This window comes from Sardina pilchardus, chromosome 6 (assembly GCF_963854185.1).
Source record: "Sardina pilchardus chromosome 6, fSarPil1.1, whole genome shotgun sequence".
Taxonomy (NCBI): Eukaryota; Metazoa; Chordata; class Actinopteri; order Clupeiformes; family Clupeidae; genus Sardina; species Sardina pilchardus.
The window spans coordinates 15,455,078-15,480,782 of NC_084999.1; the positions used below are offsets into that span (position 1 = coordinate 15,455,078).

A 25,705-nucleotide genomic window follows, 5' to 3' on the forward strand; every position below is an offset into this window, starting at 1 on the left:
TGTGTGTGTCTGCGTCTGTGTGTTTATCTTTTCTCTTCCTGCTGTTGACCGCTGGTTGTCCGCTGCTGCGGCAGCTCTAGGTGAGCCCCGGGGTCAGACGGAGGTAGTGGGGGAGGTCATGTGAGGGTTGGCTGGGCTAAGATCAACACCCACCTCCTCAGCGCTGGCCTGTGCTCCAGGAGGACCTGATTGATCCGGGCATCCGCCTCGCACTCCGGACAGGGTCACTCTCTGACGGATAGCTCCAATCCGTCTCCTAGGCGACAGGATAGTTCCTCCACACTTCCTTTAAATATTTACAGAATGAGCCTTAATCAGACACCACCCCCCCCCCCCGCCCCCGCCCCCCTCCACACACACACACACACACTATGCATGCACCACACACACACACACACACACACACACACACACACACACACACACAAACACACACACACACACGCACGCACACGGGCGACCACCACCACAAAAATCTCTACGGTCAGAAAGCGTGGAGAGGAGCTGTCTGGTTAAAGTGGTAAGCAACTCTCTTTCAATAGGCTAATCTGTCTCAGACAGGCAGGAACTACTGACAAGATAATCATATCAACGAGGTGCTCCTGCCTGGCGCGTAACCGGAGGAGACGCTCGCTCCACGCCTCCTCTGCTCTCCTCCACGCTCCTCCACCCGTCCTAAGTTGTTACATGGGAGTGAAAGTGTTTTTTTCTTTTTCTTTTTTGGATTGGTCCCAAAACAAATGAATAAAATGTGTCTGGGGCTCATGAGAGGAAGTGGGTTTGGGAAAAAAAAAGAGAGAGAGAGAAAAAAAAAACGCTGGCGTGGAATGACACGTTCTCCACAGCTGGGAAGCAAGGGTTCCAGACGAAGGGGGCTGCTCTCAAAAACCCCTCATCACACACACATGCAAACACACACACACACACACACACACACACACACACACACACACACACACACATACACACACACACACACACACACACACACACACACACACACACATACACACACACACACACACCCGTCTCTCTCTGTCTCTCTCTCACACACACACACACACACACACACACACACACACACACACACACACACACACACACACACACCCGTCTCTCTCTGTCTCTCTCTCACACACACACACACACACACACACACACACACACACACACACACACACACACCCGTCTCACACACACACACACACACACACACACACACACACGCACGCACACCCTCTCAGGGAATGAGAAACCACAGCTCAGACAGGGCTGTGTCATCATCATTACATTACATGAGATTACGGCTCCTCCAGCGCTCCCCCGTCTCCTCCAGTGGCGCGGCCGCGCGCTGCATCTGGCCCAGCTCCAGCTCCAGCCCCAGCTCCAGCCCGCCGAGTCAGCACTGCCTGGCCTCACCGCCAGCAACCTGTGGAGGGTGGACCAGATCCACGCCATCAGGGAGCGAGTCTAGCGAGTGCTGCCCACACTGGGAGGGGACCACATGGGGGTTAGAGGCTCACATACGTGAACAGGAAACACATCCACAGAAATACACAAATCCCCACAAAAAATAACATCAATACCATATACTAATGATGTAACATTGTGTGAATTATATGGGTGTATTTAGATTTTAACATTTAAGATTTTAACATTTAAGATTTCGATCCCCTCAAAAAAGGAAAAAAAGTGTTCACTACTTCATCAAAACATTTCTTTACACGTTCTGTATACCTTTCTGAACATTGTTGTATTGCCACATTACATAGTTCTACAAGTTCTACATATCCTACAGAAACACACACCCGTATAGACAGTGCACGTAGGGACTTGAATGGGGGCAGTCCAGGCCTGATGCCTTTCTTTGCCAACTAGGGCAGAAATAAGGAACAAGTCATAGAAAGTGGGTCAGTTGAGGCACTGCAGGTCAGACAATGAGCTATTGTCTCTCAGACTCTCCATTTAAAAAATAATAGGGGAGAAAAAAAGAAAAAGAAAATGAGGGTGATGGAGAAAGGGGAGAAAGACGAGCCGGAGATAGAGATGTGATCCACCTCAGTGCTCGGCTCGTACTGTCTGGCCTCCTCACGTCACAAGGACACTTGTTTACCACATGTAGGAAACTGTGAAGAGTCCGAAAGCTGTGGCCACCTGTTCATCTTTCCCTTAATACAGATTAATAATCAAAAATGATCATCTCGGCATGGCCACGTTTTCATTGTGATTGCTTGCCCGTAGCTTCTATGTGTCTGTCCCCTGCTGTGAGGGACAGTCCTGCTGAACGACTCACGTCTTTGTACCGGCAAGTGAATTAATTTGTGGCAATAATTAATAAATGAGAAATCAATGGCGGAGTGAATGGGACAAGCAGTGGGTGGGTTATTTTCCCTGAAGAGAGTGTATGGCATCAGTGAATAACCCCCCTACCCCTCCCCCTCACCATGACACACACACACACGCATGCACACACACATACACACACATGCGCACACACACACACACACACACACACACACACACACTTGTTAACTGGCATATGAGTGGCGTTTGCCCCCCTTTCCCTTTGTGTGTGCGCACACATGTGTCCATGTTCCTTTCTCTTTATGCGTGTGTCAGTGAATTGGGGTGGGTGTGTGTGCACATGAATGCACATGGGCTGTGTGTGTGTGTGTGTGTGTGTGTGTGTGTGAGTGTGTGTGTGTTCCTACCAGATTGAGCCGGCTGATTGACTGAGGGCTCATTAAGTACCAGTGGCAGGCTAAATGAAGGCCTTTGTCCCCCCGCTGCTGATTAAGCCGGGCTGGGGTCGGCCTCGTGGCAGCACCCCTCACCTGTCATATCCATCCTGCAGCTCATCTATCACCCTCCGCAGTCAAGAAGCTAGCGCTCCAGCCCCGCCGCGCAGCGCACACACTGCCCACCAAAGACTCGGTTTTTTGGACGGAAGAAAAGGGGGGGGGGGGGGAGGGGGGGGCACTCCGAACCCCTCTAACTCAGACACACTTGTGCCTTCGATTGTCTAATTGTGTCTACTTGATGATTAGAAGAAAAAAAAAATCAATACTAATTATGCGTCAGCCTAGTGCTTATATAATGATGATCCAGCTGTCAGATACAAAAATCTGAATTAAACATACATATATTTATAGCTTTTAATCAGGTCAGATGAGGCGCCAGCTCATAAGTCTGTCTGATGACATTTATTAAGATTCTGTGGTAACTGATTAAAGATGGATTTTCATGCTTGAGCTCACTTCAACCGATATTAATCAACAGCCATAGTGTTTAATACACACAATACGATTACCGGCCAATATAAATCTGAACTCCAATCTGTAATCATATAGGCCACTATAAGTATTACGCAATCATTATTAATGGCATAATTCCTCCTCGTTTACCATAAACAATTTTCACTGATAGCTGTCCATTTTTTTTAACTCTTGGAAGTGAAACATGACCTACATGGTATTAAGTAGTTCAGGTGTGAGCTGCTTGGCGATATTTGTTCATACATCTGTTATCTAAACAAAAGACAGGAACAAAGGCAGCCAACACTGTTGTAACACAAACCTACTGACCTCCCGGGGCGCTGAAAAGTGAAATTGCTTTATTGCCGGCTTTTTTATCTCGACTGCGCCGAGCTTCATCGGTGGGCCTCCAACGGGGCTCTCTTCTCGTCCTCACACCCTTGTGCATTCCAGCCCTCCACGCAAGGTCACAGTTTTCTATTAACCAAAAGACAGAGGAAGCCAGTGAGAACGACAGAGGAGAGGAGAACAGCAGACAGAGAGTGTGTAGAGGAGAAGGAGAGAGAGAGAGAGGCGGAATAGGCGTGGGATTTACTTTCAGACACATTGGTGAAAGTGCATTTTTAAAATCCTATTTCCTCCCTACAAAAGCTCTAAAAACCTCTACAAATACACCCTTATAAATATTGGGCACTACAATAGTCACAAACACCACACACACATTCACACAGAGAGAGAGAGAGAGAGAGAGAGAGCAGCTGACTCTTTCAGCGCGTGGCAGACATAGGGGTGAATCCTCCTTGCCAGTGTAATGTAGAGTGACCTGGCACCTTGCCAAGCCAAATAGTTCTGGATGAGAGAGCACACGCTCAGTACTGAGTTCTCCGACAGTGTGTGTGTGTGTGTGTGTGTGTGTGAGAAAGAGAGAGAGAGAGAGAGAGACAGAGAGAGAGAGAGAGAGGGAGAGGGCAGGAGGGAAAGAGTCCCTGGCAATGATAACGGTTTCCCTCTCCCATATCATGTGTGTGTGTGTGTGAGTGAGTAAGTCCTAGTCGTGTGACAGAAATAGACATGGAGCGCTGTAGTGTAAGGGACTGCAGCACTCTGAGGAAACGATCAGGCAGGCCACTGATCAGTCCCAGCTGTGAATGGAGGAGAGGATGATGGAAGAGAGAGAGAGAGAACGAATAAGCACGAGAGAGAGAGAGAGAGAGAAAGGAGGGGGAGAGAGGGAGAGACCTTTCTTGTTCCTCTTGTACCCGCAGTTCCGGCTGGCGTGGACTGAAGAGGTTTGCCACCCATTCTGCACACTTTAGGTACCTTTGATGAGGGGAGCCTTTGTGTGTGTGTGCGTGCGCATGTATGTTTGTGTGTGTGTGTGTGTGTGAGAGAGAGAGGGAGAGAGAGAGAGTGTGTGTTGTGGCAAGGGGGCTACCGGAACAGAATGTCTGTTTCATGTAAAGATCTGAGACTGCGAGGGCAGGACGGAAGTGTGCCACTGGGAAGGATTGTCTCAACATGGACTCCATTATCAGCCCAAACATAATAACGGATTTCAGGAGTGGGCGTGTGCATGTGTGCTCAGACAGGCAGACAGAGAGGGAGAACGGAAGACAGAGAGAGAGAGAGAGAGAGAGAGAGAGAGAGAGAGAGAAAGAGAGAGAGGGAGAGAGAGCAAGCATATTGTCTATCTATTTCTATGAAAAGTGAATCACAGACTAAAAAAAATCTAAATCAGCCAAATAAGGTGTATTCACAAGCCCTGGATATGCAACAGGTAGTGCACTTTCTTATGAACTGGCATATTTAAAGCCACATATTCTTATAAAACTGGAAGCATTTCCAAGTAATCGCTTACTTCCAAAGGGTATATTTGTAACTTGCATAAGGAACCACAAATGCAAAATACATTACAACACAAAAACAACAGAAAACGCAAAAAGGAAATTGTCTAAAAATTGTGAGCATGGTAGTGATTAAGAAATTTCTAACATAATTTCAGTGGGCTGAGAATTATTTCGTTTGGTGTTATTTTGCTGGTCATATCTCATATTACATAATCTATTTTGTCTATAGGACATAATGTAAAATAGAAAAAGAAAAATCGTTCGCATCCACGAAATGTTAAAGGCCACCATTTTCAATGGAGCGGTATTTACTTAAAACTGATTATAGGGCCTTAAATTCTTCGCAATAATGTTCAACGAAACTATATTTGTATAGAATTGTTTTTATTGAATGAATATATATAATTAAAGTATGTTGTCGTTCGCTGTTTCGCCTGATTTGTTTCAGGCCTCTTGCTTGTTTTGAAAATGAGCTATCCATTTCTGAGAGGATGCCTCAATTTCCTGTGCTTGTGTGTACTCACTGAATGCATGGGGCCCATTGCTGATAAGATGGACACACAGGCGAAAGGCTGATTTTACTTACCCACCCACTATCTCTCACAATTGCTTGCAAGGTGTTTCGCGCAAAGGTAAAACTGCTGTCCATTGCTCTCAAAATATGTTAATTTGGATTACGAGTGAGAAGAAGTATTCAAGAAACGATTAGTTGAGATGAGTTATCGAGGGCATCCGCTTGCTTGAGTTTGCTCAGTTAATTGCTTGTGTTAAGCCTAATTACGAATTTGGGTGGAGCGGACACCAGAGGTAGGGGGGCGTGCTTTGTGTATGAACGGTGAATAGGCTACTTACCTTGCCAACTTCACGACAGTCTGAAGTTACACCAAGAGACAGTCTTGTTGCAAGAAACACCTTTGTTGCTCTTGATCTCACGAACTGGGATAGCTTACGAAAACAGTATTTTTGGGTGATTTATGGAAACGCGCACAGGTACGTCTTTCTACCTTTTCTTTTTCAGTTTTAGTTTTAGTTATTTTTTTGTTTCAGTTTTAAATGACAGTCAAGTGCACTTACACGTCGGAATAAAGGATAGCCACTCGAATTTAATTCGTTGCTACATCTTGAGGAGTAGCCTAATTTTCTTTTCCCCCCTCATGCTGGTTGAACAGTGACAGGATGTGTTCTGTCAAAACTTGCCTCAATGTTTTTGAATTTGAATAACCAATGCTAAAAGAGCCAGAAAAGAAAACTACACATCTTGTTGTCGCATTACCTAGGCTATATCTTAAACATATGACGATATTTGTTTAGCCTATCTCTCCGGTGCAACTGACAGTCTTGTAGGATAGTTGTTCACACGGGAGCACAACATCATTTTATTGAACTATCTTGAGTGGTGCTCTCTCTCTCTCTCTCTCTCTCTCTCTCTCTCTCTCTCTCAAACACTTGTTACTGAAAATAAAAGTTATTATTGGCGACTTAAAACACACTGTTGTTAATGTCGTGGTCGCTACTGACCTGTGGACAAATGCTGGGGGCTTTGACACCGTTTTATCAGTTGAGCTCCCGCTGCGCGCGGTGCAGCCTGCGAGCACAGGGACTCGTACATGAGCTCGCGGATATGAGCTCCACGCGCAGTGCCCATTATATCTGTGCAGTGTAACATATACCGCAACTTGACATCTTCAATAACATTATTTCAGCCTACAGCTGTCGCAGGGAGGGGGCGGATGGCTTTCTCGACGCTTTTGTGTCCTTATTCGATGACATTCGCAATCTCTCTAGGTATGACTTAGGTCACCATGGATTTGACACACGTCTTTTTAAAAAGCGTTATGAAATTCGTTTACTGACGCAGTCTATACAAAAGGCAGATATCTCTAGAGAGTTCTCGTGATGTCGACCAATTGTACTGTAATTGGATGAGTTCACAGTTTCAGGCTTGTGATCTTGTGATGACCGTTGTGCATGGCTGAGTAACCACAGTTTGATTAGTGACACTTACTGGAACAGGCTGCTGCAGAAATTTGTTGACATAAAAAAACACTTGACGTTGAACTTTTAAACACAGGCCGATAAAGATAAAGCTTGACTCATGGTCTGTTTCGAGTGTGCGAGGGCACAGCCTATGATAGAGCTAACTAATTATGGAAAAACTAGGGCTGTTGTTTCGTCTTGTTGTTATAATTTTTGTGAACATTAGGCTACTACTACTACTAATATAATGTATTATTGGTATTGACCAAATATGCATTATTTTTGTTCATTACATATTATTGTCGTTGTTATTGTAGTTTTTGTTGTAGTTGTATTGTTATTATATAAACTGTTCCTGAACCTATTGGAATTATATGTGCTGGCGTCTCTTTCTGGTGTCTACACCTCTTAACCTATTTGGCCCTTAATGAAAAGTACAATTTAATCCGGTGTGCCAAACTGAGCATGATTAGCTCCTCCTTAGATTTAGGGGTGACTGTCTGGACATGGTATTGATCCCCTCCACACACACTCACACACACACACACACACACACACACACACACACACACACACACACACACACTCCCCACTTCCAACCCACAGGCCGGTGGCTGTGGCAAGCAGTCTGTCTCCAGATGGCTGAGGTGGGATGGGGCTGGTGGAGAGGGGACGGATTGGCTGGATTAGACGTGTCGGCCCGGCCCCCCCAAACGGCTGTGTGTGGGGCACAGTGGCCTGCTGCAGAGCCACGCGTGGTCGTGTGTGTGTGTGTGTGTGTGAGTGTGTGTGTGCCCGTGAGTGTGTATGTGTGCACGTGTGACACACACACACCACACACACACACACACACACACACACACACACACACACACACACACACACACACACACACACACACACACACACACACACAGGGGATCATGGCATTGGGTAACTTATATAATTCTCTTAATGGCTCCACCATTGTGGGATTAGCCTTTTCCAGAACAATAGCCAAACCAACCCCTCTTTCAAATCCTCCACCCTCCCTTACACACAAACACACTCGCTGGAGAACGTCTGGGTGGACAGGAGTGGGGATTTGTGTTTGGACCCCTACACCTCTTGGGAAATCTTCACCCAAAAGGCCAACTTCAACAAGTAGAGGCCAAGCCACTGCCCAAACGGCTCCGTTTTAAAAGCCAAAGGGGAGCCCTCTGATGCCTAAGGAGAGAATAAGTGAAACTTGTGCAGTGGACATTAGATAGCTTTGCAGATAACACACATGTGTTAATTTAGGGAAATGTGTGTGTGTGTGTGTGTGGAGGGGGATTAGTCAGAATGAATTTCAAATAAATATGCAAACAATTGTTCAAAAGTATTTGAATGGTGCTTTCCTCAAGGAACCTGTTTTGCTTCCAACAAACAGTTAGATGGAAAGCAGACGGGCCAACAAGTTTGACAGACTGGAAATGGAGTTTGCTGTTAACACTCAGGCATCTTTTGTCTCAGCTTCCAATTCACTTATCTCCCTCCACTCAGTCTTACAGTTACCCCTCTGTCTTCCTCCCTCTGTTTGTCTGTTGTTTCTCTCTCTCTCTCTCTCTCTCTCTCTCTACCCCCCCTCCTTTATCTCTCACCTTCTTGAGGTGATGCCGGTGACAGCGTAGCTCCCTGTGATGGAGCCCTGTTTGCGGGGCGGAAGGGGATTGATAGCGGCCCTCTGAAAAACCAACAAAGCTGCTGGAGTCCCCCCGCTCCCCTTTTGTTAGACCGCTCTCTGTCCCCCAGGCATGCGAGCCACATTAAACCCTCTGCATAAACAAAACAAGAGCGAGAGAGAGGGAGAAAGAGAGAGAGAGAGAGAGAGAGGGAGAGTAAAGCCATTTGAATTTGACTTCAGAGCCAAGGAGACCCCTCCCTACCCCCCAGCCCCAGTCCAGGAGCCCACTCCTTCCTTTATGGCGTGGGCTGAGAGAGAGAGAGAGAGAGAGGGAGAGAGAGGAAGAGGAAGAGAGGAAAAGAGAGAGGGAGAAGGCCCTGAAGCCCTGGAGGGTCTAGCCTTGTTTAGGGGCTTTTTAAGGCTCAGTGGCAGTAAGCTGGTGGTGGTGGCCTGGAGGGGAAGGGGTTGTGGGGTGGGGGGGAAGCCACTCTCGCCAGATTGTTCCCAGCCACTTGGTGCAGGAGATGAAAAACACAGGGCTTTTCAAAGACGGCAGACATCCTTGTTTTTTTGTTTGTTTCAATTTGTTTTTTCTCTCTCTCTCTCTTTCTCTCTCTCTGCCTCCCTCCCTCGACGGGGTGTTCCCCTCTTTTACTCGCTGCCTGTCTGTGGAGCTCTGGGTCCCTCGGCAGCGGCTGCGGCAGCTGTGGGCCAGATTGGAGAAAGCTGTGGCCCAGGTCGGGGACGTGGGAAGCGGCAGTCCTGGGGGGGCTCAGATCGCCTCATGGGCCGGCCCCTGCCAGGAAATAGTAGGCAGCGAGTGATGTGGTCAGCTCTTTGTCACCAACTAGAGGGGTGGGATGGCTGGATAAGGGTGAACAAGTGTGTATATGAGTGTGTGGGTGTGGATAAAGGGTGCGCGGGGGGGGGGGGGGGGGTTTGGGGGTGGGTGGGGTGGGATTGCTGTCTAGGTTTCTGGATTCAACCGTCGTCTTGGAATTCCACCTTCTGTAGCTTTCCTCCCCTCCATCTTGTTCTCTTCTTGTGATTGACTTGTGAAATACAAGTGTCCTTATCTTCATTATCTTCATTAGTGGTTATTTGATATCAGCCAAAGTGGTGTGTCTATCATAAGAGAGAGGGGGAACATGAAACAAAGAGCTGGAGGGAGAGAGAGAGAGAGAGAGAGAGAGAGAGAGAAAGAAAGAAACAAAGAAAGGAAGAGCGTGCAGAAGGGGAGAATGACGGACTGGCGGGGATTTCCAGCTAATTCCGTGTGACGCGACGTGTGTTGGGATGAGAACTTTCATCCCAAATCTTGACATGAGTATGCGACGGCATTCTGAGGGTTGCCCACCACTCCTGTCATCCTCGCCCGAGTCCTCACATTGCCCCTTACGCCATGCCATCTCTCATCCCCTTTTGGGGTCCCCTTGGGGAGAATAAACTTTTTTCTTTTGAGGTCTGGGGATAAAGAGAAACAGAGAGAGGGAGAGGGAAAGAAAGAGGGATGAGGAAAGAGAGAGGGGAGGGGAGGGGGCCCAGACAGATGTACAGTTCGCTCAGATGCTTTAGTATCTGCTGTGTAGAGGTGGCCAAGATGGCAGGGCGCCCCCTAGAGGCAGAAAAGCGGCAGGCCCAGGTGGGGACCAGAGAACAGGGGGGGTTGGGTGGAGGGGTGGGGGTGGGGGCGGCAGCAGATCTTTGGGAGAAACAGGAACGTCTGTCTGCGGCTCAATCGCTTAGTAAACAGCGACAGGTTATTGAGTCACTGTCACAGGATGTCCTTCTTCCCCAGGAAGAGAGTGTGAGAGAAAGAGAGAGAGAGACACAGAGAGAGGAAGAGGAATCAACACAAGCCCCCTCCCTAAACTCTGCCCATACCCCGTTTAAAACAAGGCTTGCTGCTATCGCCACTATCTTTGAGGATCTGTGTCAATAAAGCTTTGACACAGTCACATAGGCAAAAGTTGATTCCTATTGCTGGTATGGTAGCAGTGATTCATTTTTATCTTGTAAATGCACAATGTGAAAGAGAAAGAAAAGTTTGTGTGTGTGTGTGTGTGTGTGTGTGTGTGTGTGTGTGTGTGTGTGTGTGTGTGTGTGTGTGTATGTGTGTGCCTGTGTGTGTGTTGGGAGACTCATCTGAATTTATTACAAACTGCAGCAAGGTGAAAGCTTTCTTATTTTCTCTCCCTTACATGCCTATAGAGAAAACAGACTGAGAAAAGAGGATGCAGAGAGTGGTGTCTGTGTGTGTTTGAGTGTTTGTGTGCGTGTGTGTGTGTGTATGTGTGTGTGTGTGTGTGTGTGTGTGTGTGTTTTCGCGCATGTAAGCACGAGAGTGTGACAGTGAATTGTTAGATCTGTTGCGCGGGGAGAGTGGGCGGAGTCAAGAGGTGGGAGTGGAGAGTGGGAGGGGAGGAGGGAGGGGCCACACTTCTACTACCATGAGGAGAGAGAGAGAGAGGGAAGGAGTCAGTCAAACGCAAGACAAGTACTGAACAACACACACATACACACACACTGAAGCCTGAAGCACTGAGTCTGGAGTAACACTGGGATTGGAGGGGGAACTGCACCTGTCCCGCACCCAAGAGACACGGACACACACAGGGAAACACTCAGGGGAGATACCAGCCGGCTCTATGTGTGGCTGGGATCAAGGTTTAGCGGTGAGTAGGGCCTGTTCTGCAATCTTTTTACTGCTTCTGTTTGGAGAAAAGAGATTTTATTTTATCTCTTGTCAGTGAGTGGTACCTGTCTGAATTAAGGGAGAAAGATTTCTGGCGTTCTCTGTTTGGTGTTTCAATCAGTGATTTGAGGTGCAGTGATTCTTCTTTTTTGTTTAATTTTTTGTTTAGATGTAAGCTTAGAAAGAACTCATTCAATTCATCAACTTGTTCAAAAAGGGGTAACATACTTGGGAAAGAAATTATTTTTAGTCCATTTCTGCTTTTTTTCATTAGTGTTTTGTAGTGGTTAATGTTTTCTTAATCTATTTAAAAGTTTTTTGTTGTCTTCTAAATTCCCGAGTTCAGATGAAATAGTTTTTAAAAAGTGATTATCTGTGATTAATGTAAATGAAAGCTCCTTTAATTTCTGTGATTCATTTCATGCAAGATTTGTAACATAAGATTCAGAATACCTAATTTAAGGAAATGTTTCTGTATCTCAGCAGGAAATGTTTCTACATTTGACTTTTAACTAATTTGATTTCACTCTAATGTTTAAACTTAATTAGAGACTTACATTAATACTTACAATACTTACATTAATATTTACAGTTATATTTGGCATGTTCAAAGTTAATGTTGGAATTAACTTTTAAAAAAAGCAGAAACTGTATTCTTTCAAATTTCTTTGCAAAAAAAAAAAAATACATACCGCTGTGCGATGCATAAATCGGTTGCTCTCATACAGTTTTTCAGTTTCAGAATTAGTTTTGACTTTGCACAGGTGGCCAACAGATTCTTCTAAAAAAAACATGGCCCCATTAAGATATGTGATGGGTTTTATCTTCAGCTTTTATTGTTTCAAAATGTTTCAAATTCCCGAATGGCGAAGAACAACTTTCCTCAGTTTAATGAATTTGACAACTTCGTAACAACTCAAGATCACTCATGACATAATTTGCATGCCTTTATTTTGAGGCGAAATGCAACCGTGTTTGGGGGGATTTAATAAACACAATAGGTGGCACTGAATTATGGCTTTTTTTGTGGCCTGTCTGGTTCCAACATTGTGTGGATGACGTTGGTTGTTTCTCAGTGCTGGTGGTGTAATAGTCTCCTGTTGTGGCGCTTGTTTCGGAGTGGGTTTTGATGTCTTATTGTGAGAGACTGCGGCAGGACACAACCCTGAAGGCCGCAAGCTGGGCTCCACAAGGATGTGTGTGCGTGAGTGGGACACTCGGACCCTGCTGCTGGTGGGAAGTGTTTGAAGTTTGTTTGTGCCTCTGTGGCCCCCAAATGGAAAATTTGTGAATTCGTCTCCCCCTTGTTCCTCCACACTCACGCACACACAAACACGCACACACACACACACAGACACACACAGACACACACAAACACACACTCTGAGATGGTTTGCCGGTTCCGCTACTCTGCCACTCTGATTCCAATTTTAGCTCCATTCAGATGCAGACAGCACTTCCTTCCTCCATCTTCCCTTGTTTGTGACCATTTTCCACCCAGGGGATACTTGGGAGAGAGAGGGAAAGCAGAGGAAAAAAGAGTCGGGTGGACAGAGGGATAGAGAGAGAAAGGGAGAAAGAGAAAGAGGGGGCGTCTGGACAGGCCAAACATTAGAAAGAGGTTTTGGACAGTAATTGCCTCCCGGTTTGTCTGTTGTAAGCTGTGGTGAGTTTAGATTTTTTGTGGCGGTATCGGAATTACCGGACAGTCCGACTGGATGTAATATTTATGCTTGTAAATTGTGTTCATCTAAATATTTACGTGAGCTTGAAATCCCCTTCCTGAGAGTACAATTCTTTTTTTCCCCCCTGAATTGAATTAGTAATTTAATTTACTAAGACAAAACTTTTAATAACTAAGTTTCGCGCTGAAATTTCAGTTAATGTGTTAATTTTTTTTCTTTCGGCTGTGTTTGTAATTGTTTCTGTAAATACAATTGTTTGTATATAATGGCGATTTCAAGTTTAGAATGCAGCGTTTCTACGGGACTGTTTCCTGGTTCCCACTGAGAGAAGTAGACGATTAGTCAGCTCGACACAATGAGACCCACTGACTCAGTGTAGATTTCATTCACTCACTCACACACTCTTTTCTTTCTTTCTTTCTTCCCTTCTCTCTTTCCTTCGTTTTCTCTTTCAGGCTGCCTCTCAGCATAGCAAAGCCATGTTGACCACCGAGGGGGCGCCACATACAGCAGACCACGCCATGGAGGACAAGAAGATGGACGTACAGGACGCCGACATGACCGCCTGGACGGAGGCCGACTTTGAGGAGAAGTGCACCTACATTGTGAAGGACCACACCTGGGAGGGCGGCCCCGAGGCTCACCCGGACCTGAGCCGCGCCGAAGCCTCGCTGCCCCGCAACCTGGCCTTCAAGCACCCGACAAACACCAAAGAGGTAAGACCAGACCAGCCGCTCTACACACACACACACACACACACACACAGACTGAGGCTCCATCTTTACCAGCACCCCCCAAAGACTCAAACACACCAACCCACAGGTGACTCAGTGGCCGGTCACACAAACGCAGCCTGGGAAGGCTTATCGCTCGAGGGCCCGCTGGTGAAAACACGCCTCTACACCCCAGCCAGGACCCAGCTGGAGATGGGGATGGGGGTGTGGGGGGGTATGGAATGGGGGTTGGTAGTAATCTAGCCAACGGTGCTGTGTCTGTATGTGTACATATGTTTGTGTGTGAGTGTGTGTGTTGACAAGACTCATTCCATTAGTCACCATGCGGGGCTGAGTCTTTTGGACGCGGAGCCTCCCTCACTCTTTCACCTCATTAACTGGAGCGTTTATGTGTGATGTCAGCGCTCTAATGCGCCGCGTCGTCTGAGCGGCAGACGGCTGAGAATGGATGCCCCGAGGGAGGGGAAATGTAGCGGCAGCAGCAGCATTGCTCCTGTACTGTGTGAAAGTGTGTGTGTGTGTGTGTGTGTGTGTGTGTCTGAGTCTGAGTCTATGTGTGTGTGTGTATGTGTGTGTGTGTGTGTGTGTGTCTGAGTCTATGTGTGTGTGTGTGTGGCGGGGAAGCTTGAGGGAGGTTTTCGGGTGCTTCCCCGGCGCCCCCCCCACTGTCAGTTGTGTGTGCCAAGAGGAGTCGTGATGCGTGTTTATACAGGGGCTCCTTAAGTCTGCACAGGCTCATCGTCACACGCCTCTAATTCATCTTCTTTATCTTGGCCTTGTCAGCGAGCCGTTTTAAGGCCATCACGACGCAGCGGCAGCAGCGCTGTCTGTCTAAGCCTCTGTTTGTGTGTGTGTGTGTGTGTGTGTGTGTGTGAGAGAGAGAGAGTGTTTGTCTTGAGGGAGTACTACTTGCCAAATTCCAGTGTGCCCTGGTCAGGGGAGAAAGCTCAAGTGGGTAGGAGAAAGAGCAAGGGAGGACAGAGAGGAGAAGAGAGAGAGAGGGAGAAAGAAAGAGAGGGAGAGAGAAAGAGAAAGAGAGAGGAGAAGCCACAACTGCTGATCCAGGACGTACATTCCTCCCAGGAGTCCAAACCATAAGCATCCACAGCAGAAAACCCCACCAACCAGTCCTGAATCATCACTCTGGCCGACGGCGCGCTCTCTCTCTCTCTCCGGCGAGTTCAAGGGGGTTTTTCAGGATACCTCCTACTCCTCACTAAACCAGAAAAAAAGCCTACCTTTGGACACAGTCTCCAGACACTCACTGTTGTAATCACCTTGATCATGGAAAGAGGAAAAACACACACAAGCACACACACACACACACACACACACACACACATACACACACACACACACACACACACACACACACACACACACTAATTGGGCAAGAGATAGATTTTCTCATCATTACCCTCTGTTTATCCTTATCTGCTGCTCAGAGGGGAGTTGGAAAGTGAGCCTCTTTATAGTTCTTTACAAGCTGATAAAAATATGAGTGAATCGTTAACTGCCAAACGAATGGTTCCTCTGTGGTGAACCCGCGAGGGCATTAGGGCCTATTGATGGCCGTGATGAGAGTATTGATGATATGTTTAGAAGGGGCATTGTAAAAGCGTTAGTTAATCAATTACCCAAAACAGTGCGGCCTAATCTTCAAATGGAAGCATGTGTTTTGTCGTAGATTTGGAAGCTCTCTGTGGAGATGCGGAGGAGATGAGGGGGATTTCCTGAGCCCTTCTGTCTCGACATGGGGCTGTTTGTACGGGATCCGTGTGCACATAGGTGGGGTGGGGGTGGAAAGGGGAACTTTAGAAACATGGCAAGAGGATTGGGAAGAGGGGGATAAGGGTGTCTGTGTTAGTTCATCAGAGGGTGAAGAGATTAGTTTAAAGTCTGGGTTGTAATCCACAACTACCAGACAGTAATTGCGTGTGTGTGGGTTTTTTTTTTTTTTTTTTGACTGTGCATATGTGCATGTGCATGTCCTTGTGGGCTGCTTTTGTTGAAACTAAGGGGTGTTTGAAGTTATTTGCCTCAAAGAAACAAAGTGCTGTAATCGTAGGTGTAGATTTCTCCTTTGAGGTCTCCCCCTTCACTCTTGTTGTTATATGTGACTAGATAAGAGAATGCTTTGTGGCCGAGAGTGTTTTTTAGGTTTGGTGAGTGGGTGTGGGTGTGTGTGTGTGTGTGTGTGTGTGTGTGTGTGTGTACTTGGGGGAGGCATTATGCGTAGTGAGAAGGAAGTCAGTGCGTTAAAAGCGGCCTCCCCTCCAGCTGACCTATGGGTGTCACCCCGTAGGTGTGCCTCTTCCTGACTAACGTCTGCTGCACTCACCTGGACACTTGTGCTCACAATCTCCACCTCCCAAGAACAACGATGGAGACCTCTCTCACAGCTAGTGCAACTCTCAAGCACTCTAGCATGCACACGCACACACACACACACACACACACACACACACACACGCACACACACACACACACACACACACACACACACACACACACACACACACACATGCATAGACACATGTGCCCAGTCTTGTTTGTTTGACGTGGGTTTGATGATTGCCCTGATGGCTGCTTCCTGTGGCCCTCTCCAGCGAGGATGGTGGCCTTCTGGTGACAGGAAGTGATAAAGTAAATCATCTCCAACTGCAGAGAGCGCCGAGAGTGAACACTAAGCCTGAGAAGAGAAACTCTGCTCTCCCACCCTCCTCTTCGTGAGCTCTTGTCACTTGACCTTCCTGATTGATTCATGTCTTTGTTTTTTTCTCCTTCTCTCTCTCTCTATCTATCTCTCTCTCTTGCTCTTTTTCTGTCTTTCTCTATTTTCTTCTCAAGGTCACTGGTGTTGTAAGCAGAGAATACATCCCCAAGGGAACTCGCTTTGGCCCCCTAGTGGGCGAAGTCTACACTGCAGAGAATGTCCCCAAAGACGCGAACAGGAAGTACTTCTGGAGGGTGAGTTGTTGTTTTGTTTCAGGAGCTTCACTTTCAGTAAAGAGGGAGCGAGGAGGGAGGGAGGGAGGGAGGAAAAACAACATGACGGCGTACTTCCTGTTCCACTGCCTTAGTTTCCTGTGTGACATCATGGGGTCGGGGGTTCTAGAGAAGCTGTGAGCGCAGCGCTCTGTGAACGCGCCCCAGACAAAAATCGCTGAGTAAAGGTCTACTGTTTTGGGAACTGTACCACAGCGTTGGTGGAGACAGACGCTGAGAGAGTGTATGTGTGTGTTTTTTTTCACGTACCGTGTGATCATGTTTTGACTGTACTGTGCTCTTGAGGGAGGAAGCAAAATGACTGCATTCTACGCAATGGGATTACCTTCAGGCTGAGAGAGTCTGATGAGGAGGAGGAGCAGAGGAGGAAGAGGCTTCAGTAGATAACCATACTGAAAATTAATTAAAAAAATATATATATTAAAAAAAATCAATAACTAATTAATACATTTGAAGCATCTAAATATTTAGATGCTTCAAATGTATTCGTTAATTATTGTATGAGCCGTATATATTCCCCTTTCTAGTTTCCATTGTCACATTCTCCCCTATGACAAGAAAACATTTCCAATAGTGCTGAAACTGGGTGGCACTCTCAAAACATTCATGCAACTCACAGTTGATTTTATCCATATTCAATCACCCATAGACTAAGGCCTTGACATATGGCTGACATACATCTCCAAACTGTAAACGCATCATCAGGCACCGCGGTGACATCAGAGGGTGTCTAGTCTCTTTCGCTCTCTGTACACGATGATGTCACGCTGGTCTTCCAAGAAACTCGAGCGCGCGGCGCGAGAGCCGACCTCCGCGGCGAGTGAAAGGAGCCTACCTACGCGCGTGTGTGTGTGCTCACCTCACCTTCACACCTCCCAGCACACCTAATGTGACCTGGTTCTGTACCTCTGACAACAGAACGACAGAGAGATAGAAAGATAAATAGAGAGATGAGGAGAGAGAGAGAAAGGAGGTGGGGGGGGTGCAGATTCACTACCAGAGTAGCGAGTGGCGCGCGGGGGCGTACTTGCTGACTCAATCGAGTCGGCCCGGTGACTTTATAAAAGAGACGGCGGCGTCTTGCGGGCACGTCACATTCGCCCGAGCTGTCAGTTAGGCTGCCTCTGCAAGGCACCTGTATGAGAGAGATGCCAGGTGTGGTGGTGTGGCTGTGGTGAACAGGGCTCACATGGGAAACCGCTGCGCCTCTCTACATGAAGAACCCACAGCCTCTGGCTCGCAGATAACAAGGGGTTTTCTGGATATGCGGGGACCGAAGCTCCTTTAAACAGAAAGCAAAAAAAAATCCGGTGCTCTCCGAACCAGACTCTTTCCCGTGACATGGCGTCCTTCTGACCACTCTCCGCCGCCCGTCTCTCTCTGCAGATTTATTCGGAGGGCAAGTTCCACCACTTTGTGGACGGTCTGGACGAGGAGAAGAGCAACTGGATGCGCTACGTCAACCCGGCCCACTCGGAGCAGGAGCAGAACCTGGCCGCCTGCCAGAACGGCATGAGCATCTACTTCTACACGGTCCAGGCCATCCCCGCGGGCCAGGAGCTGCTGGTGTGGTACTGCCCGGAGTTCGCCCGACGCCTCCACTATCCCGCCTCTGGGGAGATCATGATGCAGAAACTAAGTGAGTAAAACTAACCTCCCCCCCTACGCACGCACACACACCTACAGTCACACACATTTGCACGCACACATATACCCTCACACACACACACACACACGTACAGAGAGACCAAAGATCTCCTCCCATCTGTTGCTTTGAAAGACGGCCTTTTGTTCAATCTTCTCATTTGAAGCTCTTGAAGTGTTCGTTGTTGTTATTTCCAGAGTGTACGTTGTGTGTGGCTCTCTATGCTGGTCTGAGTTGAAGAAAGAGACATGGTCACAAAGTCACACACACTCACACACACACACAGAGTGAGGGGATGTGAGCCTGTTATTATCTAAGAGAAACAGCAACATTGTCGTTTGTCCTTTCATCTCGGGGGCGATCAGACATTCCTACTGTGTCCCTGTTTACTAGTTTCTCTCTCTCTCAGTCTCTCTCATGTTTTTACTCAGGCCTTGGTAATGACGAAGTTTCATGACATGGGCCTTTCTCGGGGAGGTAATGCTAGAGTCAACCTCACTTAAAGGCACTCTTTCAACATAAAAGCTCGCCTAACACGCTCGATCTGTTGTTGCTCAAGCAGCAATAAAAGTCACCGAGCTCGGCCTTTGTTGGTAGAGGGAGAGAGAGAGAGAGAGAGAGAAGGGGAGGTAGTGAAAGAGAGGGAGGGTGTGTGTACGTGTGTGTGTGTGTGTGTTGGGGGGGGGGGGGGGATTACAGAGAACGACATTCTGCCTGAAGGTGTGGCGGGAACAGGCCAGCCAGACTGACTCCGGTCCCCTGGGCCCTGGGCCATGCGCATCCCCTGGGGCGCCGGGTGGCTTCAGTCTGCCAACCAACCAACCCTCCCTCCACTGCTCTTTATACCCCCCACCCCCTTACCTACCCACCCTCCCACTCCTCCACTGCTCTTTATACCCCCCACCCCCCTTACCTACCCACCCTCCCACTCCTCCACTGCTCTTTATACCCCCCACCCCCCCTTACCTACCCACCCTCCCACTCCTCCACTGCTCTTTATACCCCCCCACCCCCCTTACCTACCCACCCTCCCACTCCTCCACTGCTCTCTATACCCCCCACCCCCCTTACCTACCCACCCTCTCACTCCTCCAGTGCTCTCTATACCCCCCACCCCCCTTACCTACCCACCCTCCCACTCCTCCACTGCTCTTTATACCCCCACTCCTTACCTACCCACCCTCCCACTCCTCCACTGCTCTCTATACACCCCCCCCCCCCCCCCCATGTCTCTGATGACTCTGAGCAGGCCTGTAATTAAGCCGATGACCTGCAGCTGACATCATCACTTCTCTATACCTTCTACCTGAGCAGGGGGGAAGGGGGAAAAACAGAGAGAGAGAAAGAGAAAGAGAGAGGGAGAGAGAGATGAGTCCAGAGAGAGAGAAAGAGAGAAAGTGTGTCCTCCACCTCTCTCCTGGGTCGGGTCCACACACTTGCAGTCATAGCTGGAGCAGTGCTGGGGCCCGAGCAGCGCTGACTCAGTGCAGTGGAATGGCCTGAGATGACTGGAACGGTCCGCCGACGTTCACTTACCCTGAACTCTTACATTCAGAGGGCCGCCGCCGACGTTCACTTACTCTGAACTCTCACATACAGAGGGCCGCCGACCTTCGCTTACGCTGAGCCTTTACATGCAGAGGAAACAACGTGAGAGAAAATATCACATCATCACAACATCGGTTATTTAGGCTACCAGTGAAAATTGTACTCAGCATTTCGCTGGAATTGACAATACCCCTGGAGGATGTAAACAGTCATCGGTTTACTAAGACTGAGACCACTCTCCCCTTTCTCTCCTTTTTTTTCTTCCACTCTGAGTCTCTCTCTCTCTCTTCCTTTCTATTTTTTGCTCTCACTCTCTCTCTTTCCACACGCACCACACACACACACACACACACCGACAAACACCCCCTGCTTGGCAAGTAGAGAGGGAGGGAGAGAGAGAGAGAGAGAGAGAGAGAGAGAGAGAGAGAGGGAGTGAGAGAGGGAGGAAAGGCGGGGGGCCGGAGGCGCGGACAGCCCTTTGGCACGACTTCCTAATTTATTTGCCACTTAAAAGAGAGAGAGAGGGAGGGGGACTGAGGGGTAGCATGGAAGAGAAGAAGAAGAAGAAGAAGAAGAAAAACGTCTCCTCCATTGACTACTTGAACTTCCTGGCGGCCAGGGTTGCGCTGACAGATTGATATCTGTGCGATCGCCTGGGCTGTTTGTTTAGTGGGAGCCCTCTGGGGAGGAGGCGCTATCTCGGAGGACCGGGGGTGGGGGAGGGAGCAGAGGCAGGGGGAGGTGAGGAGTGGTGGAGGAGTGGAGGGGTGGAGGGGTTGCTTGCTGATAACCTCAGTGTTTAGATTCTCTTGTGGTCCCCCAAGAGTGGAAGTGTTTTTTTTCCCCCTCTCTCTCTTTTCTATTTTTGAAAGCAAATACACTGTTTGTATGAGCAACACTGGTCATTATCAGATGGTTTGGTCCGTTTTTATTATGACTGACACTCACACGCTGTGGCAGACATAACTTGTATGCTGTAATTCCTTAAAGAGCTGTGTGTCTGTGTGGCGAGCTCTCTGGGCCTGGTCTAGTCAGCTGAGAAGCAGCACTGTAGACAGGCAGCCCTTAAATCTGTGAGTGTGTGTTATTGATTGTACTCTGTGAAGGGCTGGGCTGGAGAAGTTTACACAAAGGCCTTTGTGCTGGAAGTGCCACACAGCCCTCTTTGTCACTAGGTGTCTTCAGGTCTTCAGGTGTGTCTGCTTTGTGTGAGTGAGTGTGTGTGGTTGTGTGTGTGTGTGTGTGTGTGTGTGTGTGTGTGTGTATTTAGTGAGGCGGGGACAGGGAATATAACTTTGGGCTTTGTTTGGATATCTGTTGGTAGGAAACTTTCAATCACCCCCCCACCCCTCCTTCTCTCTCTCAATTAGATTGTATCAGTGCTCTCAGCAAAATGCTCTCTCTCTCTCTCTCTCTTTCTGCTCTCTACCACCCTGCCCAGGGGCTGTTGTCATGCTTCACTTCCTGTCTAAGGTCTTTGGCCCAGGACAATTTGTCAAACTGTCGCTCTAATTGGACGACCAAGTTACTTAGCGCTCCCTCGGACTCCCGGGCCAACAGGAGATCTATGTGGCCAGGCAACAATGGGAGCTCTTTGTAGCCCTCCAAGGGCCACTTCTGGGCCCCTGTGGGCCGGGGGAGAAGCAATTAGACCCACGGCCTCTCTCTACAATTTTCTTAGAGCTTGTGATTCATTTTCTTATACAATTGGGCCGAACGGGAGACTCTCTCTCTCTCTCACACACACACACACACACACACACACACACACACACACACACACACACACACACACACAGAGGTTTGTGTGGTTGGACGTTTGAAACTCAAATGTGCGCTGCTCTGCTCTGGTGTGTTTACAGAAGCGAGCCTGATGGAGGCGAAGCAGCAGGTGACGGAGGAGGCGGTGAAGCCGGTGAAGAGGGAGCACAGCGTGCTGGAGATCCTGAAGGACACCAAGCGAGAGCCCAGCCGCCCGCTGGCCACGCGCCCGCCCCACTGCCCCGACAGCCCCGAGCGGCCGCTCTACCCGCGCGCCGTCTACCCCATCCGGCCGCAGCCGCACCCGCACTCGCACCTGCAGCACCTGAAGGCCAGCCCGCCGTTCGGCTACCCGGCCCGCTCGCCCGGACAGTCCTCGGCCACGCCCAGCCCGGACGCCCGCAGCAGCCCCGAGCGCAGCCCGCACCACCACCACCACCACCACCACCGCCGGCGCAGCGCGTCCCCGCCCAGGTCCGCCCCGCCGCACGAGCCCAGAGACGGCTTCCCGGCCGGCCTCCACCCGGGCCTCTACGGCCGCGCCCTGGGCCCCTTCCCCGGCTACTCGCCGCCCGGCGCCCTGCCCTCGCCGTTCTACTCCGGCCCCCAGTACCCGCGCTACCTCCTGCCCCCGTACGGGCCGCCGTCGGTGGGCAACGTGTTCCCCCGCATGTACCCGCTCTACAGCGGCCTGCTGCCCACGCACATGCCCCTCCCGCCGGGCATGCTCCCGTCCGAGGCCGACGCCGTGCGCCGCCGCTTCCTGCTCCCCCCCTCCGCCGCCGCCGACGTGGGCCGTCCCGACTTCCTGGTGCCGGCCCCGACCAGCGCCTTCTCGGCCGCCACGTCCCTGAAGGACAAGCCCGCCGGGCACCACCCCCACGCGCCCTCCAGCGGCTCGCCCACCGCCGGCTCGGCGGCCTCGGGGGACCGGCTGCCCACCAAGCCCACCTCGGCCCTGCTGGGTCCGGCCGACCCGCGGAGCGACGGCGAGGAGGCCATCAACCTGAGCAAGATGAAGCGCGGCGGCAGCTCCACCGGCTACAAGACGCTGCCCTACCCGCTCAAGAAGCAGAACGGCAAGATCAAGTACGAGTGCAACGTCTGCAGCAAGACCTTCGGCCAGCTGTCCAACCTCAAGGTGAGCCCTCCCCCCCCGACCCACACGTCACTCCTCACCTCTCAACCCCCACCTTCTCCACTAGTCTCTATAGATCACCTGTGCAGAAACACCTGGAACTCACCGCCCTCTCTCTCTGTCATTCAGGTACATCTGCGGGTCCACAGTGGAGAACGGCCCTTTAAGTGTCAGACCTGCAGCAAGGGGTTCACCCAGCTCGCCCACCTGCAGAAGCACTTCCTTGTCCACACCGGCGAGAAGCCTCACGAGTGCCAGGTATGTAAAGACACATGTTCCCTGCTCCTCTTAATCCAGCCTGCTCTCTCCTCATCCATCAACACAAGATACATAACACGAGTGTTTCAATTGGCCGATTGTTCGTCCCTCTTTAAAGCAAACCCGCTAACCTTCTGTCTCTCTTTCTCTCTCTCTCTCTCTCGCGCACAGGTGTGTCACAAGCGCTTCAGCAGTACCAGCAACCTGAAGACGCACCTGCGTCTGCACTCGGGCGAGAAGCCCTACCAGTGCAAGATGTGCCCGCAGAAGTTCACGCAGTTCGTGCACCTGAAGCTGCACAAGCGGCTGCACACGCGCGAGCGCCCGCACAAGTGCCCGCGCTGCCAGCGGAGCTACATCCACCTGTGCAGCCTGCGCCTGCACGCCAAGGGCTACTGCCTGGCGCCCGGCGGGCCGCCGCCCGCGCCCGGCTGCACGCTGGACGAGCTGGCGCGCATCAACGAGGAGATCGAGCGCTTCGACATCACCGACCACGCCGACAAGCTGGAGGAGATGGAGGGCGGCGTGCTGGAGCCCGAGGTGGAGAAGCAGATCCTGAGCATGCTGTGGCGCGAGCTGGCGTCGCCCTTCCACGCCGAGACGCTGCACCTGTCTCCGGTGCCGGCGGGCTTCGCGCCGTACCAGCCCAGCGGCGAGGTGTCCGTCATCAAGCTCCGCCGCAGCAGCCCCCAGCCCCTGCTCCCCGTCAAGGTCAAACAGGAGACCGTGGAGGCCATGGAGTCCTAAAAAGCAACCTGTACTTACCACCACCACCACCACCACTACTTACAAGAAAAGAAGTAACCACTGAATCACACTCGTAGAGGCACACACACACACACACACACACACAAGCACACCACCCAACCCAAGCCTGTTTTACTGACTAACAACCAGGCGCTTTGGGAGAAGGTGGCAACAAGTAATGAGTTGTAAATTATTTTCCTTCTTGGGTTTTTTTTTTTTTTTTTTTTTTGGTTGACGGCAACCGAGGCTCTGGTTCTGTCTTCAGGGACTTCAGTACTCAGGGCTCAAAGACACTGTCCAAAGACTGCGAGCAGTCCACTCCAGAGTGTCCTACACTTAAGACAAAGACAATCATCTTTCCTTAATTTCATATGACTATTTTAATATCATTGTTGTTGACATTGTTATTGTTGTTGATGTGGATGTTGTTGTTATTAATATTATTGTCTTGTTATTTTTTGGTTCAATGTAGTAAGTAACCTCCTTAATTTATTATGCAATTTTGTTGTCCTTTGAAAGCAATACTTGGAAAATAATGTTTACAATGACTGGGTAAATTCATTGTAATGGACTATTTTCTTATTTTTCTATGTGATCATACTTTTTTTGTAGATATTTTTCTTTTGTTCTGCCTGTCTTAGCTCTGTCACATCGGCCTGAGGCAGAGATAGGGAGCGTCCTATGCTGAAGGTGTGCCCTTTGACAACAGGGATGGGACAGCTCTTCAGTTGAAGCTTTTTTTCCTGTCTGGCCAAAGGTGGACATTTGAAATGTTGTATTCCCAACTCGTTTCAAAATCAAAAGGAAAAAAGGCGTCTGTAATGCATGCTCTTAGAGGATTGTTTGTTGTTTTGGAGCTCTACTTATTCTATATGAGGCATTTTGTACATATTATTTTTTAAAACAACAGTTACCTCAGTGTGTATGTATGTATGAGTGTATCTGTATGAGTGTATGCGTGTGTTTGTGTGTGTGCGTATGTGTGTGTGTTTGTGTGTGTGAATGTCCAGAAGGAAGTAGAAGCAGGAAGCACATATGATATTTATTGCTTTGCTACTTGAAGATGAAAACCAAAATGTTCCGGAGTGCAGCTCTCCAATGCGGCCCAAAGAGCAGGAGTTTGTTCACATGTAGCATGTCAGCGGTGGCAACGCCGACCAGACGTCTCTGAATCAGCCCTAGCGTTCTTTGCAAAAACCACAACCAAAAAAAAAAAAGGAGGCAAAAACAAAACAGAAAAAACGTCCAAATGGGGCTAGTTACCAAAGTTCAGTCTCATTCTTTCTTTCTTTGACACCAAAAAAACCTAAATTATTGAAAAGCAATAATTATTTGTTTGTATGGCTCTGAATTTACCCCCCACCCCCACTCCACCCTAGCTCCACCCTACCTGAATCCCCCCACCCTTTGCTCTCCTGGACGGCACAGACCGAAGCACCTCAGCCTTTGAATGCACTGGTTTTCCCTCCTCTGTCTTGTGCCCATACTTTTCACCACACATAACATTAGTCAGCAGTCTCAGTCTTGTAGACAGTATTCTGTCACCAAAGGAAGCATTGTGTGCCCTAAAAGCAGTAGCATCTCAATTTCTTTCGTTTTGTTTTTTTCCCCCTCCCCAACCTGTCTTCATCCTGAAGTATGACCAAAGTTTTCCTTCATCTTCAGCTTTAAACTATAGAAGAAACAACTGTCTCTATGTTTACATAGCTATTTAAGTGCAACATGTCCATGTAAATTATATAAATGTTCACTGTTCTAATCA

General features: G+C 49.1%; 1 protein-coding gene across 2 annotated transcripts; it reads left to right on the forward strand.

Annotated features, from left to right (window-relative positions):
• Positions 1–5,989: 5,989 nt before the first annotated feature.
• prdm1a (PR domain containing 1a, with ZNF domain) lies at positions 5,990–25,705 on the forward strand. 2 transcript variants are annotated; one of them, XM_062538617.1, is made up of 7 exons: positions 5,990–6,091; positions 13,559–13,819; positions 16,688–16,807; positions 18,233–18,485; positions 21,902–22,941; positions 23,068–23,196; positions 23,368–25,705. In XM_062538617.1, exons 2-7 carry the CDS (start codon positions 13,583–13,585, stop codon positions 23,941–23,943), a joined length of 2,355 nt encoding a protein of 784 aa, XP_062394601.1. In that variant the 5' UTR covers positions 5,990–6,091; positions 13,559–13,582; the 3' UTR covers positions 23,944–25,705. The 2 variants fall into 2 exon arrangements, with proteins under 2 accessions (XP_062394601.1, XP_062394600.1); XM_062538616.1 differs by lacking the exon at positions 5,990–6,091 and adding an exon at positions 11,224–11,398.